At 43.3% G+C, this 15,920-nt stretch overlaps 1 protein-coding gene across 1 annotated transcript in view; it reads left to right on the top strand.

The window, feature by feature from the left end:
* The window catches only part of GRIN2B (glutamate ionotropic receptor NMDA type subunit 2B), a gene marked incomplete at both ends in the record, with an annotated part of 290,912 nt that overhangs the window by 96,425 nt on the left and 178,567 nt on the right, over positions 1 to 15,920 (top strand). The window contains one exon of the mRNA XM_082665235.1: positions 14,227 to 14,825. Within this exon, the coding sequence (XP_082521361.1) occupies positions 14,227 to 14,825 (599 nt within the window). The remainder of the gene's footprint in view (positions 1 to 14,226; positions 14,826 to 15,920) is intronic.

Genomic DNA, 15,920 nt, shown 5'->3' with positions numbered 1-15,920 from the left:
TGGGTAGTTGTCTGTGCATTTTTAAATGAATGGGGGGGCATAGAGACTCATAAAGTGAACGGAAGAAAATTTGGTGTCAGGCTACTTTGGTGAGTTGCTTGGATTTAATTTCGCCGTCGCAGGCTATCTTTATGCAAGGAGCACTGAGGTAATTGATTGATCTCCCGAATGGTGCACACAATTATCGAAAACTGTTGGAGGATCAGACGAAAAAGGCCAGAGTAAAGAAAAAAAGTACATGGAGAGAAAGGAAAGACTAGAAAGTATCCCTCCCCTAGCTTTTCTGAAGGAACACTGAAAAGAAATCTTAACAAAATCAATTTGCAGTCATTTGAAGAGAAGAGGGTTTTTTAACTGGGTAGCTTGACTTCATAAAGGACAAGTCCTGTCATACTAATCTAATCTTCTGAGATGAAAATGAAAGACGGGGTAGATCAAGGAGAAAGATTTATATATAATTCATTTAGACGGTGGAATGCTGTGGATATGATGCTGTGTGGTATTTCTATCGGCCCTTACATCGCTGCCCGAGATAGTGGACATCAGAGGCTGGTTGTCCACCTGAGGACAAATCTAAGGCTGAGTTCAAGGCCAGTGTTACTTATATTTCTGCCCATAGTCTGGTATTTGGATTAAAATGCGGGGGCGTTTAACTTGCTCACCGCACAGAGCTGGTGGGAGAACCGGCAAAGAAAGAGATAAGTAAAAAGAAGCTTAAAAAAATATAGCTGTCCAGCCACACTGCACCTCTATTCTCACCATTCTTATGACACATATTCGAAACCTCATGTTATCATTTAACTTAAGGAAGCCATCAGTTATTCTGTGTATTTTGACCTATCTTCCAGTCGGCTCACTCTGAGGATGAGGAAGAGTTATACTTCGTCTCTACTTCCCACAGCACCTGCATTTAATAAATCCTTGATTGATTAGCAAACAGCTAATGAGATCATAAAGAACCGGTTGTATGAGGTCCAATAAAAGAATACCGTAGGGTGGTAACATGGACCAAATCCATCACTAGTTAGCAGTGCAACTGTGCTAGTAGGTGGATGCATAGGGGTGAAGCTTAAGAACTCATGAAAATAGTCTCTGTACTATACTAGGCGGGGGTTAGACTTTTACTAGATAACTGTGATCATTCTGTGGTTCACAATTAAAACAGGAGGTGTAGATGGTTCAGATGGGAGCCACAGCACTGATTCATGGAAGCTTGAGGATGTGTGGGGCGTGGTTAAGTCCACTCTGAAGTCAGACCCAGCTAGATTCTCAGACCAGCAGTGACCCTTGGGTGAGTTACTTAACTTCTCTAAAGCTCACTTTCTCTACTGATGAAACAGAGAGAGTAATAGGGCTTTACTTCATAGGGGTATGAGAATTAATTGACATAACGCATGTATAACCGAGTACAGTGTAAACTCAATAAATATTGTAATAAGAAACATAATAAAGGAGAAATAAAGGGGGTTGTTTAGGCTAAGGAAGAAAAGGCTGAGAGTAAGTGTAATTATAATCTTTACACACAAAACAAATCACAGACCATCGTCTAAGTTGACATCACCTTAATTTAGTTCAATAAAAATTTTGAGGGCCTTTCACCGAGGAAAATGTGAGAGCCAAAGGGCTCCATCTGCAGCATGATGGAATTGAGATAGACATAGGGAAGATTTTCTGAAAGTCAGGATTGCTGGACTCACTGGCCTGTATATCTGAGGGAAATTGTGGAATATTCTTTGAAGGCTTGGAAAATAATCTAGTTCCACCTCGCAGTCTCCTAATCTGGTTTAACCGTGGTCCTATTCTGAGCTGGACTAGTGTCTTCTCCGGCCACTCTGGTTAATGTGTCTTCTTTGAGATCCCAGGCTGGCATTATTTAATAGAGAGTTTTAAGCTGTGCTTGTACAGGGTTAACGTATTGGTGCCTTTCAAGCAGTACCAAATTAGCATCAAAATGTCATTGCTGAGCCATCAGGATCCGCCATTTTGTTTTTGTTAGCGTGGATCCGAATTCACAGCCAGCTGACGTGAGCCTGAGAGGTGAGTGGCTTTACCGCCAGGTCTAAAGATAATGAGACCATGTAAGAATCATACTTGTCTGGGGTGATTCCTCTATAGGCAGAGGCCCCACTGTGAAGAATCTAGATGAGAGATTAAATGTGCCGGCATCTGATTGTAACAGTGGCTCTGTACTCCAGAGAGTCTGATGAGGATGCGTAAGAGGCTAAGCTCGAAACTTCTTTGTTTGAAATGCCAATGGGCATTTTCTTTTAAAGAGCTCTTTTTCTGCTCACATGCTTCCATCAGAGGAAACGTATTTAGGTGAAATGTATGAACTATAGAAATGTAGGAAACCGTTGAATGTGGTTTAAAAGCAAGAAATACACAAACTTCAATATAAGAATGTATAAATGGGCTATTCCTTTACTTGTCCAGCTCTTATTTTCAGGAAAGATCTTGCCAACTGTGATACCTCCCTCGAGTGATAGCAGCTGCGCATCCCTGCTTGGCCAATCTTCCAGGGTCAAGTTGAGATACTGACAGCATTTCAGCGACCCAAGGCCCCAGAAGGGAGAATGGAAACGTTGGTTGGGCTGAAGGTGTAGGCCAGTTAGGACATTCCAATGGGGTCTTTATCTGTGGAACTAGGACTGTGGGCAAAGAGAGTCAAAGAAGGAAGAAACCTCAGCCCGGGCTGCAGTGCCCATTACAGCAGTGACAAGATGGCCAGGGATGTTGGCAGGGTTGCTACTTCTCCACTGGGGCAGGGGTTAGGCTGGGCCAGAGACAGTGTGATGCTGGACTGTGTTGGAAGCTGAATCCACAGCATTCCGTACCTTCTTGGCCAAGTATTCCTTCCGTGTACAGAGAGGGTAATAGGTGTTTTCTAAGGACGTGGACAGGGTCGTGTGGCTCTCCCTGTGTCAGGTTAGGCACTGAGTGTCGGTTGCAGCCAATGGCGTCGCATACTCAACGAGGCTTCACATACACACGCCTCCCAGAGCTTGAGGGAAAGAAAATGAAGGGTGAGTGGGTAGGAGCTCTGAACTCTGAAAGAGCCCTTTTTAGTGCTTTTACCCAGCAGGCACAAATGAGGAACAGCAAAAGTGAGAGTTGAATAATTCCGAAAAAGGAGAGCAATTTTCAGTATAAAGAGAACAGAGAAAATCTCAAATAAACTTAGATGTAACCAATCAAACACTGGACACCATTTTTACCCTTTTGCGGGCCGGGCATACTGGGATCTGCGCAATGAGTCTAGGGAGAGGCTGAGGGCTGGTAGGACCGGACTTAACCTGGTACACTGCCTGCCGCAGGTAGCAAGCATCAAGAAACCTATTTTCGGCCAAATAGCCCACTCGGTGTGACTCAGGCTGGTGGGGGAACGCAGGGCTTTGGTACCATAGAGGACAAAGCCACATAAACTCCTCACGGTTAAGGGTAGGAAGGGGTGTCCAGCCTCTGTGGGCACCTGCAGATAGAGGCAGCAGGGTCCAGCATCCAGGGTGTCCGGGACTGTGCAGAATAGTTGCAAATCCTGAGTAGGGCTCCTCATCCAATAGAGACTGGGATAAAGGTCAGGACACGTGGAAGGACTTCGGTTGGTCACATGGTTAGTCTGTGAAGGAGGAAGGCTTCTTCTGGGCGGGCACGTCTGCATCCAGCGGGCTCACCACATCAGGTGCTCCAGATACTGGGCTTAGAGCAGCCCAGTCAGCTTTAGACGATGATGTTGGTGAGGACGGGACAGGGCCAATCCTGGTTTAAAGGTTGGCAGGCATGCCTGGTGGCTAAAATTCTAAGTCCTACCATCGAGTGAGGCTGAGCCAGGCAGGTGCTGACGAGCTGTTGAAGATGTATATATATTTTTAATCTGCCTGTATGCAATTTTATTTTCATTTCTGGAGCCCTTCAAAATGCGATGCCTCTTTTAGACGGAGGACCGAATTGCTTTGGGACAAGTGAATAAATTCGAAGCCGCCTTAATTGTGAACAGCCGTCCTTGGCTTTATGTGAGGAAGTAGCAATTGGTTTCTCAATCCAGGGACCTGGGGAAACAGATCACTGATGTTTGTTGAGAAAAACTTTCTCAGGAAGCTTCTTTCTGCCACTGGAGGCTACGGCTTGTTAACCTGTGCCAAACGACCATGTTTGGTCCAAACTCTATAATAAATTCAGCAATGCTTCATCTTTCTATATAGAGCAGGGATAGGAGGACAGAGGACCTTTTGTTTTCCAGGGATCTCTTGCAGAGACCCATGTGTATGAACACAATCACTGTATTTAGAACCAGTGCTTTGTTATTTTTAGCAACAAAAAAGGTACCAGCACTCTCAGCTTCATCAAATACAAAATGCCTTTTCTACCCTCCCCCTCTCTTGGGCATCTCCCCCATTCTCTGCTCCCATTGGTATATGCATGTGATGCTCTGAGCAAATACATATACAGAGATGGGAATGTTTATGTATTTGAAAGAAATGTCAACGTCTTCCCTCTGATAAATGCTGCTGGTGTGTCAAGTACCATCACTGGCCTGTACTTCACCTTGTTCTTTAATAATGATCACAGTTCTTCTGTAAACTCTACCCTCTCAGCTTAAGTTAAATGGAAAGATTTTGATAGTATTGGATTTTGGATTTAGTATTTCATACCTCATAAAAAAATTTTTGTTTTCCCTTGGTTGTATGGTTTAGTTTTATGATGCCCTTCTTTTTATCTATGAACTGCCCTTCTTTCTATCTACGAAATGCTCAGATCTATATTTGTGTTGAACACACTTGATTTTGTAAACTTGTCTAAATCAATTTAGTCTGATATTGATAATCCTAATTAATACTGTTAGTTTAATATTTATACTATTTTTTCTCTATCTATTTCATTTTTTCCCAACTTTTCCTATTCCCCTACCTTCTTCGCTTGCGTTTACTTAGAAGCACGTTGATTCAGTCACAGAATGTGGTTGTTGCTGAACTTGTCAGCTCGCTGTTTTATAGAAAAGGACCTCTTAATAAAAATACAAGTCGGTCCATCTGAGAGTTGTTTTCATGTGCATAATGGCACAGGCCACAGTGAGGGATTTTAATTTCAGATGAAATATAAGAGCCGTGTTAAGATTTTGGCATCTTGATACCTTCCAGAGGAGGACAAGCACGTTCCGGAAGTTCTCTTGGTATTCTCCAGGCCTTCTGCTCCCCGACTTAATTCTTTAATTCTCTTGGGTATCTTAGCAAGAGGGATAGGCCTTTTTATTCTTCTCCCCTTATTGCCCTGTCTGTTGCTTGTAAGCTTTCTTCTTGCTATAAAATCATCTCTGAGACCTAGAATAGGAAGAACCTTGTAGACGTTCTCAAAGTGAATACTTTTAGTCTGTTTCTCAGCTGTGGCTTAAATTCAGCGACTGAAGCACATCCAAGAGGGAGACTCAGGGAAGAAAACGGAACAAAAGTCAAGGAGAAAGTGAAATTATCTTCTGAAAGAACAAATAAGAAAAAGACTGCTGGCTTCTGGGGGAGTTGTTTCGTTATCCAGAATGGCTCTTAGACTAGCTCAATCTGCTTGAATATCTGTTCATGGGCTCTTGAAAACCCAGAGTGTTCTCCTTTGTGTGCCATGGTTTACAAAGAATGAATCTGGCAGGAAAGATCATGATTCTTCACCGGTGAGCTTCCTTTGTGTGTTTCAGTCATGGTATTTCTGATGAATGGCGAGGTTGGAGAACATCGGGTGCTTCTTTCCTTCTTGCAGGGCATTGCTCACTAAATTGACACTATCCAAACCCACCCTAAATAGGTACCGCCAGCCTTAGTCACCTGAAAAAAAAATGATGGTTGGAATCAGAATTTATAGTCACCAAAGAGGGGGTCTTGGAGTTAATTCGGGGAGAGAAAATCCCCTCCTCGTGTTGGGAGAGGAAAGACATTTTGTCCCCATGTTCTGCTTCTGCCTTGTGCTCAGCATGGAAGAAGTAGAGAAGAAATACCCAGGACGAAACCAGCCAGGGTGAACCTGGCCTCTTAATCCATGATTTCTACACTCACCTTCTAAATCTGATAGTAGTGGAGAAAGTTTTCAGCAAAAGCCTAGTGATTCTAGACTTTTATCAAACACAGATCCTCCTTAAGAACTGAATTCAGAAGGAAAACAGCAGGACTTTTTTGCTCATATACTAGGAGGAAGGACTCGGAGAAAAATCAGATTTATTTACTCTGAAATTACTTTAATGTCCTAGCAGGCTCCTAATCCCTATGATGTTATAAATTACCAAGATTTGAGTAGTGTGGGAGACTTTAAAATACTGGAAAAATACATTGTCAATGCGATAGCCAACAAAAATAAACTAGATTTGAGGATTATCTGGTTGAAACATCGATTGCCACGTTTTTTAGTTGAGGTGTAATTGGCATGTGATGTTATATTAATTCCGAGTGTGCAATATAATGATTCCATATTTGTAAATACTGTGAAACGATCACAGTAAGTCTGTTACCATTCGTCACCATACATATTACAAAACTTTCTTCTTTTCTTGTGATGAGAACTTTTAAGATTTACTCTCTTAGCAATTTTCAAACATGCAATACAGTATTATTAAATGTGGTCATCAGGTTGTACATTGCATCCCAATGAGGTATTTATTTTATAACTGGAAGTTTGTACCTTTGACCCCCTTCACCCATTTCACTCACCCCATCACGCCCCACCTCTGGCAACCACCGTTCTGTTCTCTGTGTCTATGAGCTTGGCTTGTTTGTTTGTTTTGTTTTGTCTTGATTTGATTCATTTGTTTTGTTTTGTTTTTTAGAGTCCACATACAAGTGAACTCATACGGTATTTGTCTTTCTCTGCCTGATTTATTTCACTTAGCATAATGCCCTCAAGGTCCATCCATGTTGTCACAAATGGCAAGCTTCCATTTCTTTTATGGCTGAGTAATACAGAAGCAAAAATAAACAAGTGGTACTACGTCAAACTAAAAAGCTCTGCACAGCAAAAGAAATCATCAACAAAATGAAAAGGCAGTCTACTGAAGGGGAGAAATATTTGTAAATCATATATCTGATAATCATATGTCTTCTATATAAAGAACTCATAAAACTCAATAGCAAAAATAGAAACAATCATTAAAAAATGGTCAGAGGACTTGGGTAGATATTTTTCCAAAGAAGACATGCAGGTGGCCAATGGGCACGTGAAAAGATGCTTGGCGTCACAGATCATCAGGGAATGCAAATCAAAACCACAGTGAGATATGACCTCACACCTATTAGAATGGATTATAAAAAAGATAAAAAATGACAAGAGTTGGAGAGGACGTGGAGAAAAGGGAACCCTCGTGCACTGTTGATGGGAACATAAACTGGTTCAGCCACTGTGGAAAACAGTATGGCAGTTCCTCAAAAAATTAAAAATAGAACTACCATATGATTCAGCAATTCTACTTCTGGGTATTTATCTGAAGAAAATGAAAATACTAACTAGAAAAGATACATGAACCCTCCCATGTTCATTGCAGTATTATTTACAGTAGCCAAGATGTGAAACCAACCTAAGTGCCCACTGATGGATGAATGGATAAAGAAATTGTGAATACACACAGAAACACACACAATGGAAAATTACCACATTTTAAAATTCAACAAATATTTACTGGGAGTCCACTTTGGGCCAGGCCCCATTCTAGGTGTTGGGTTATGGCAATGAGCAAATAAATCGATCCTTGCCTTCACGGTGTTGACACTCTAGTTGGCACGAGGCATACGTTCACAATAAATACATCACGTCATCTGTTCGATGGTGATAAATGCTATGGCAAAAAGCAAAAGTGGAGCAGGATAAGGGGGCTCAGGCCTCCCTGCGACAGGAGAGGGCGGCTGTCGCATCTCATTGCAGGGTCAGGTTTGGGCTTTGTTGAGAAGGTGAGGTTTTAGCAAAGACTTGAACCTGGTGTGTGTGTTAGCCCTGTGAGTGAGTACCTGGGTAGCTGGAGGAAGTGTTTCAGGCAGAGGAAATAGCTTGAAATAAAGGTCTGGAGCGGGAATGAGTATCTTTAAGAGCAGTCAGCGTGCTTGGAGGAGAGAGAGGGTGAGAGTCAGAGGATGTGGGATCTGAGGGGCAGTGGGGTCCGAATCAAGGGTGTTGGCTTTTTCCTTTTAGGGAGTTGGGAAGCTATTGAGGGTTTGGGGCAGAAGGTAACATCTTATAATTTAAGCTTTAAAAGGATCATCCTGCTTCTTTGTTGAGCATGAGACTGGGGCAGAGGCAGGGGGTCCAGTTAGCAGGCCCTTTCAGTGATGGGTGAAGGATGAGGGTGGCTCAAACAAAGTGGGTAAAAAAAGGTTGTGTTCTAGATACCTTTCGAAGGTCAGGCGGTCACGGTGTCCTGACTGATTGGATGTAGGATTCCAGAGAAGGAGAGCAGCTGGCAGTGGAAGGATAGAGTTGCCTTTAACTGAAATGGGAAAGGCCGAGTTCAGTTTTGGAAGTGTTGGAGATGTTTCAAAGATATCCAAGCAGAGCTGTCAGGTAGGCAGTTTGATGTACAGGTTGGAAGTTTTGGAGACAGAAGTGTGAGAGTGATCATCATGGAAAAGGGATTTAAAGCGGGAGACTGAGTGAGATTTCCGAGGAGGTGAATGTCGATAGAAATGAAATGAACACCAAGGATTGACCCTGGGGCACTCCAGCTTCGAAAGGCCGGAAGGAAGAGGAGGAACCAGCAAAGAAGATGGAGGAACAGCAACCAGTAAGGTAGGAGGAGGATCAAGAGAATGTGAAGCCCTGGAAACCAAGGGAAGAAAGCGTATCTTGGAGCAAGTGATCACCCAAGTCAAAGGCTGCAGACGGATGTGGAGTTGGCAATAGCAAGGTCACCGCTGCCTTTCACAAGAGGATTTTTAGAGGAGTGGTGGGGTCAAAAGTCTGGCTGAAGTTAGTGCGAGAGAGAAGTGGGCAAGAGGAGTTGGAAGAAGTAAGTATAGATGATGCTGTCATGGAATTTGCTGCAGAGAGGAGTGAAGAGGTGGCTGGTACACTTTCTGACTCTCTGGCTGGCTCCAAGGTGGATTCCCCTCACATTTTGTAAGAGCGCACAGCTCTTCAGCCATACCTTATTTCCGTGAAGTGGCTATGAGCCATCAGCGTAGAAGTTTGGAACCGGTTGAGGTCATCAAGGTCATTTCAGTTCATCTCCCACCTGACAATGGAATCTTCTTTGTAATATTAATACAACCAACATTTAAGTTTTTTTCATGTGCCACCTAGGGATCCAGAGATGAATAAGGCACAGTTCCTGCTCTTGAGAAACATACCTTTTTTAATGGCATGAGGCAGGCATATATGCTTCCCAAGAGAAAAGAGAACCTTCTTCATACACTCTAGGTAGGAGTGTAAATTGGTGTAGCCACTATGGAAAACAGTATGGAGGTTCCTCAAAAAACTAAAAATAGAACTGCCATATGACCCAGCAATCCCACTCCCGGGTATATATCTGAAAAAAAAATCACTAAAAAGATACACGCACCCCAATGTTCATAGCAGCATTATTTACAGTTGCCAAGATATGGAAGCAACCTAAGTGTCCATCAGCAGATGAATGGGTTCACAAGATGTGGTATATATATACAATGTAATACTACTCAGCCATAAAAAAATGAAGTTTTGTCATTTGCAGCAGCATAGATGGACTTACATTAAGTGAAATAAGTCAGAAAAAGACAAATACTGTATGATATCACTTACATATGGAATGTAAAAAATACAACAAACTAGTGAATATAACAAAGAAGCCGACTCACAGGTATAGAGAACAAACTAGTGGTTACTAGTGGGAAAAGGAACGGGGGAGGGGCAATATGCGGGAGCGGATTAAGAGGTACAAACTATTAGGTATAAAATAAGCTACAAGGATATATTTTACAACATCCTGGGGAATATGGCCAATATTCTATAATAGCTATAAACGGAGTATAACCTTTAAAAGTTGTGAATCACTGTATTGTACATGTGTAACACATAATTTTGTACATCAACTATACTTCAATAAAAACTTTTAAAAATATATAAATATTATGATAGAGGCATGTATAAAATATTGCAAAAGCACAGGGGAGACAGAACTAACTTGACCTGGGGAAGTTAGAAAAGGTGATATGCATAAAAAAGCTGACATTTGAACTAGGTCTGAAAGATGAGCATGACATTTTCCAGATGGAGTGCTGAGGAGAATCCCTTTATCAGGTAATAATCCAGCTCCTTTTTGAATGTTTATAACTACAGAGAGCTCCCTACCTTATGAGGCCCATTTCATTTTAAATAGCTGTAATTGTTGCAGATGTACTTTCTACATTGAGCCAAGCAGGGCCTTTTACTATTTCTGCTCATTGGTCCCGGTTTTCTCCTCTGGAGCTAATGGGCAGAGACTTACCTTTCTACCATATAAGTCATTTCTATATTTGCAAATAGTCATCTCTTTTCCATGTTGAAAAAAGGGAAATGGATAAAGTCTCCAGTTGCGTTCCCTGAGAAGCTGACCTGAGACTAAGTTGGTGGGCAGGGGGTTTAGGAGGGAATGCTTTTGAGATCAACACCATGAAAGGAAGGGAAGATTGGGCAGGAGTGGGCAGAGAGAGAAATACAGGTGACGCAGTATTAATGGAAGCTTGTGGGAAGTTCTGAAGATAGACTCATCCCTCAGCGTTGCCTAGAAATAGGGCAAGAGGACCAGGTCTTTAGGCGCCATGACCACCAGTCATTCAATGCATTCTACCCCAGGAAGGGGACGTGACTTTGGGCCAGGTGGTTCTCTTCAGCTGACACAGTCCCCAAAGTGGGATGGCAGCTGAAACCAATTGCTAGGGGCACCAGCTGGGGTAGTTAATCCCTTATGTCTGAAGTGGATCTGGAAGGGATCTCAGTGATGCAGAAGAAGGATCTCATGTACTGCTAATTCTTTAGGCAGCTGTTTTCTGAGACAGTTAATAGAATGAAAAAAAGTACCTGTTTTTGTTTCTTCTTATTGGCAAATAAACACCCTGAACATCAACGTGATGAGGTTCACCATAACAGTTCCAGACTGATGGGGTCTCATGTACAATCGTGTCTCCCCTGTGCTGACTGCACCTATCAGTCATGATAGCCTTTTACCTAGGACTGCTTTAAGGGGCTCTCAAGGCAAGTGGAAGAAGTACATTCACGCAATAAATTTGACTGGGAATCTTCCCAAGGAGGACGAGACTGCTCCAAGGAGCCCTGCACATAACATTTTGTAATGACATTAGGAGAATAAAAATGTAAGTGTGGAAGCATAGTGAGCTGAATTAGATCCCTGTCCTTCATCGTAGAAGATGCTGCTTCTTGTGGTGATCACAGTGCATGCTGGGAGCCTGCAAAGATGGATGTTGGCCACCAGTTCTTTCCACTCCGTGCACACGTGAAGATTGCTCTCTGATCTGTGGCTGTGACCATAATTTGCAAAGTCTGTCACTGCTTACAACTTTTAGTTAGCCCAAAGCTTTGTTGAAAAGGAGCTGTCCCATTCCCAATTACCATACACCAGACTGATGGGTCAACTAAATGAATAATGCTGGACCACTCATTATACTGGGAAACATTTGCCCAAGCTATAACTTTGTCTCTCGATTCCTGTTTGGTTTCATTAACCTCCTCTTGGTGCCACAGCTAAAATGGCCGTGTAAGGCATCCTTATTTAATGAAGGATTGGCAAGATAAAATGGTTGAACTGGGCATTGACGGGAGCAGAGGAATCGGAAGAAGGATGATTGTGGAGGAAGGGAGAAGTAGAAGGCTAGATGGGGATGTGGTGAGGGTTAGATGGAGCCATATTAATTTTTCTCTTTTCTTACTTTCACCATATATTGGCTTTCTTCACATAGTAGCTGGCGGTTTCTTTAGGAGCTCATTTATAATTGTGAGCGAGTGTTAAGAGAAGACTAAGAGAGAAGAGGGTCAGGTTGGTATGTAGTAGATTGGTTTTCTTTTAAAGTCAGTCTCATTAGCATGGGCTCATTTGCTAAGGACCGTCCTGCCCCCTCCATGGGTTTCCTTTCAAGGCTGTCTCTAGCTGTGTATTTGAACCAGCTGTGGTTTCACTGTAGATGCAGCTTTGTGGGTATTCAAGAACCTCCTTACGATATGTTCATTTATCATAGAATGGGTAGACTTACTTTGTGTACAGTGGGGACCCCTCCCATCCTAAGCCTGTGCATTTTAAGGTACATTTAAAAGCTTTTGTCACTTTGTTATGACCACTGGGCTGGTGAAAACTCAAGTGATAATACGTCTCATTTGAGAATTCCCCAAATTCCCTAACTTAGCTGGAACTAACAAGGAGAACAAATGGCTGTCCCTTTAAAGTGATAACCATTCTGGGTGAGTTGCTCTGTCTCAGGGCCTTCCTTTCCTGTAGTTGTGGTTCGCTGCGGGCCCCTGACAAGTCTTGTCATAATTAAACTTTGTTGTCCTGGATTCCCACTCTATCCTACGCCCTAAGGACAAGGTCAGCTTCCCCTGAAGAGCAGTACATAGTGGCACTGAAGCAGAAGACCAGGAGCAGGGACTGGCCACATACGAAGCCACTGTTCTATCCTGAATTAATTTCCATTCCCTCCCCTCCCATTCTTGCTGCCCCACCCTCTCTACTTCTCTGAATTCCACTGTCCTACCAGGCTCCTCCTTGACTGGATATTGAAGCCAGGGGAGGGAGCCATTATAAGCACCATTTTACCCTTAGCGGAAAGAGTTGCCCCCAGACGACCAGGCAGCTACTGTTTGATTCTGGATCGCTTGCGGGGAATGTGACGAGTTCAAGCCACGTGAAGCACACACAGCTCTGGCAGAGCCTCGAGGGGCCAGCGGCTTTCGTTGCCCAATCAGGGTCTTTGGACACCAGCTGGATAGTTCCCAGCCTGCATTTTTTTTTTTTTCAATAACAGTTGCCCAAAAAATACTCCGCGGTTTCTCAGCTGTACAACAATGTGTTCCTGAACTAAGAAATCACTGCATCATTTTTGTTTAAAAGCCTGATCTCTTGTAACCATACTTTGAAGCTCTAGTTTGGGGAATAAAAAAGAACCGCCCCTTTGAATTAAAGACACAATTTTGTTAGCTTGGATTGTTATAAAATGGAGATGAACCATCAGATAGGTGATAGGGGCCACTGACCAAGAAAAGAGATGTCGTTACCCAGGAGGAAGTCAGGGGAAAATGGACTGAAAGAGAAGGACAAGGCTGAGAGGGTCTTCACTGTGTGGCTTCAGATTCTTCTAGCTGTAAGATCGAGACAAAATGCAGGGCTTGACATCTCCAAACAGCAGGTGAAATACAGCTTAAAATGGGACCCATTTAAAATGGCTTCTCCCTCAAGAGGTGGGAGGAAACATAAGATGTTTAGAATTGACAGAGGGTTGTGTGCAATACACAGGTCAGACGGAGACCCGTGGCATTACATAGGTAAGAGAAAGAACAATCCTTTCTATGTTGTTCTCATATAAAGCTTAATCATATATGACCTTAAAGACAAGTCATTCTACCTTGCAGCTGACACGTACTACTTGTGCATTACTCTACCTACATACCTCATTGTCAGAGTAGAAGACAGAGAGAAAATTCCATGTGCATTTCACCTAACAATTATGTGTTTATAGAAAATCTTGTATTACAGTGTGCCTCCCTGCTAGCCATACCTGAGTACCACCCACCTGCTGGGCGACTAGAGGTAGATTTAAGGGCAGATTGATGGCATTTTGGATTCTTCACTCCGATTGAATAATACATATCCCCAATTGATGAATCCAAAAGCCTCAAAAAATGGAAAGTGTGTGTTTGTGTTCATATAACTCCTTTGACAGCAAAACCTGACCTGAACTGACATGACGCCGTTTACAGTCTTTATCCCACTTTATGTGACCCTTCACATGTTTTGCTCTAGAAATACTAGCATATTTGATTTTAGGAAGCTGCCTGAGGCTCTGCAGTAGCCCCAAGGATTTCAGACAAGAAGAGTATAGACCCATGTCGATCTTCTCAAGAGGAAGGTTTTAGGAAGGAAAGTATTACAAATGTTTGCAATTTAAACATACCCAATTTTAGAGGCATTGTGTGGAAAAAGTAAATAATGAACACAAACCTTTGTATCCAGATGGTCCAAACTCTCCCTCACCATCTTCGTTTTGGTTTTTCTCTCTCTCTCTTTCTTTGTGTTCATGACTTTAGGATGAGTCCTCAATGTTCTTCCAGTTCGGCCCATCGATTGAACAACAAGCTTCCGTGATGCTCAATATCATGGAGGAGTATGACTGGTACATCTTCTCTATCGTCACCACCTACTTCCCTGGCTACCAGGACTTTGTAAACAAGATTCGCAGCACCATCGAGAATAGCTTCGTGGGCTGGGAGTTAGAGGAAGTCCTCCTGCTGGACATGTCCCTGGATGATGGAGATTCTAAGATCCAGAACCAGCTCAAGAAACTTCAAAGCCCCATCATTCTTCTTTATTGTACTAAGGAAGAAGCCACCTACATCTTCGAAGTGGCTAACTCAGTAGGGCTGACTGGCTACGGCTACACGTGGATTGTGCCTAGTCTGGTGGCAGGGGACACAGACACAGTGCCCTCGGAGTTCCCCACCGGGCTCATCTCTGTGTCCTATGATGAATGGGACTATGGCCTCCCTGCCAGAGTGAGGGATGGAATCGCCATCATCACCACCGCCGCTTCCGACATGCTTTCCGAACACAGCTTCATCCCCGAGCCCAAGAGCAGCTGTTACAACACCCACGAGAAGAGAATCTACCAGTCCAATATGCTGAACAGGTGAGTGTGGGAGGTCAGAGGAGAGCTTCCAAGACTGGGTTGGATGTTCAGAAACTGTGGGAGGGGCAGTTCAAGAGGTCTGAGGTTGAAGACTGGTGTTGGGGTGGCGATCGTTCGTGACGGTGGGAGACCCGGATCCAGAGCTCGCTGCGCTGTGTGCTTGTTCTAGGAAATGCAAAACATCTCCCTCTTCTCGACCACCTCCCGTGTGCCGGGTCTCACTCCGAGCGTTTCGTGTGTTCGACCTCATTTAACCCTCAAGGCGACAACTCTCATTAGGCAACTTTTAAAAATTGTTTCATTTTATAATACAAGAGAATAGGCTTGTCCGAAGTCACGCTGAAAGTAAGAGGTGCAGTTTGGAGTTGAACCCAGGTCTCTCTGACCGCTACACGCCTGATCACTATGAAAGATGAGACAGGCGTAGAAATGAGGGAAGACCAGCCCCCTTACCTTTGGGACACTGCTGTACCGAGAGGGAATGGGGAATAGGGTCCATGGGTCTGTAGGCACATGAAGAGGATTCGTCCCTTGGTTTTTAATCTGCCTTTGCTTCGCCTTTCTCTGCCTTTGAGATTAAGTGCTGGTGTAGAGCAGCTTTGATGGCGGCTGTCAGTCTGGCTTATTGAACGAGAAGAAGGTGTGGGTGGAATCCCCCTCCCCCGACCTCACCTCAGAATCCAGCTACGATGGCAGCACATCCTCTTAGGGGCCATCGTGTGACCAAGTGGGGTAGAAAATTCTACACTGTGCTTTTGTGGTTTTGTTATGTGTATAAAACTGCTACGTGCGTACACTGTAAAAATTCAAACAATATAGAAGAGCTCAAAAAAAAAAAAAAAAAAAAGTAAAAACGACCTTAAATCTGACTAGCCAAAACGGTCATTATTGAAATAATTAATGACTGTCTTTCTAGCTGTCTCCCGGTGCGTGTATACCTGTGTGGAGGTACAGCTACAGTTTTCCATAAATGGAAATATACCCAGACGTGCTGTTCAATAACCTGCCTTCCTTTCACTCAACAGTGTATCTTGGGTATCCATTTCACCTTTATTATGAACTATATCAGACATATAGAGAGATATTCAGAAAAAC

The sequence above is a fragment of the Grampus griseus genome (assembly GCF_964374135.1).
Source record: "Grampus griseus genome assembly, chromosome: 11".
In the NCBI taxonomy this organism is placed as follows: domain Eukaryota; kingdom Metazoa; phylum Chordata; class Mammalia; order Artiodactyla; family Delphinidae; genus Grampus; species Grampus griseus.
Note: the sequence above shows the minus strand (reverse complement) of the source record. Positions and strands in the feature narration are given on the sequence as shown.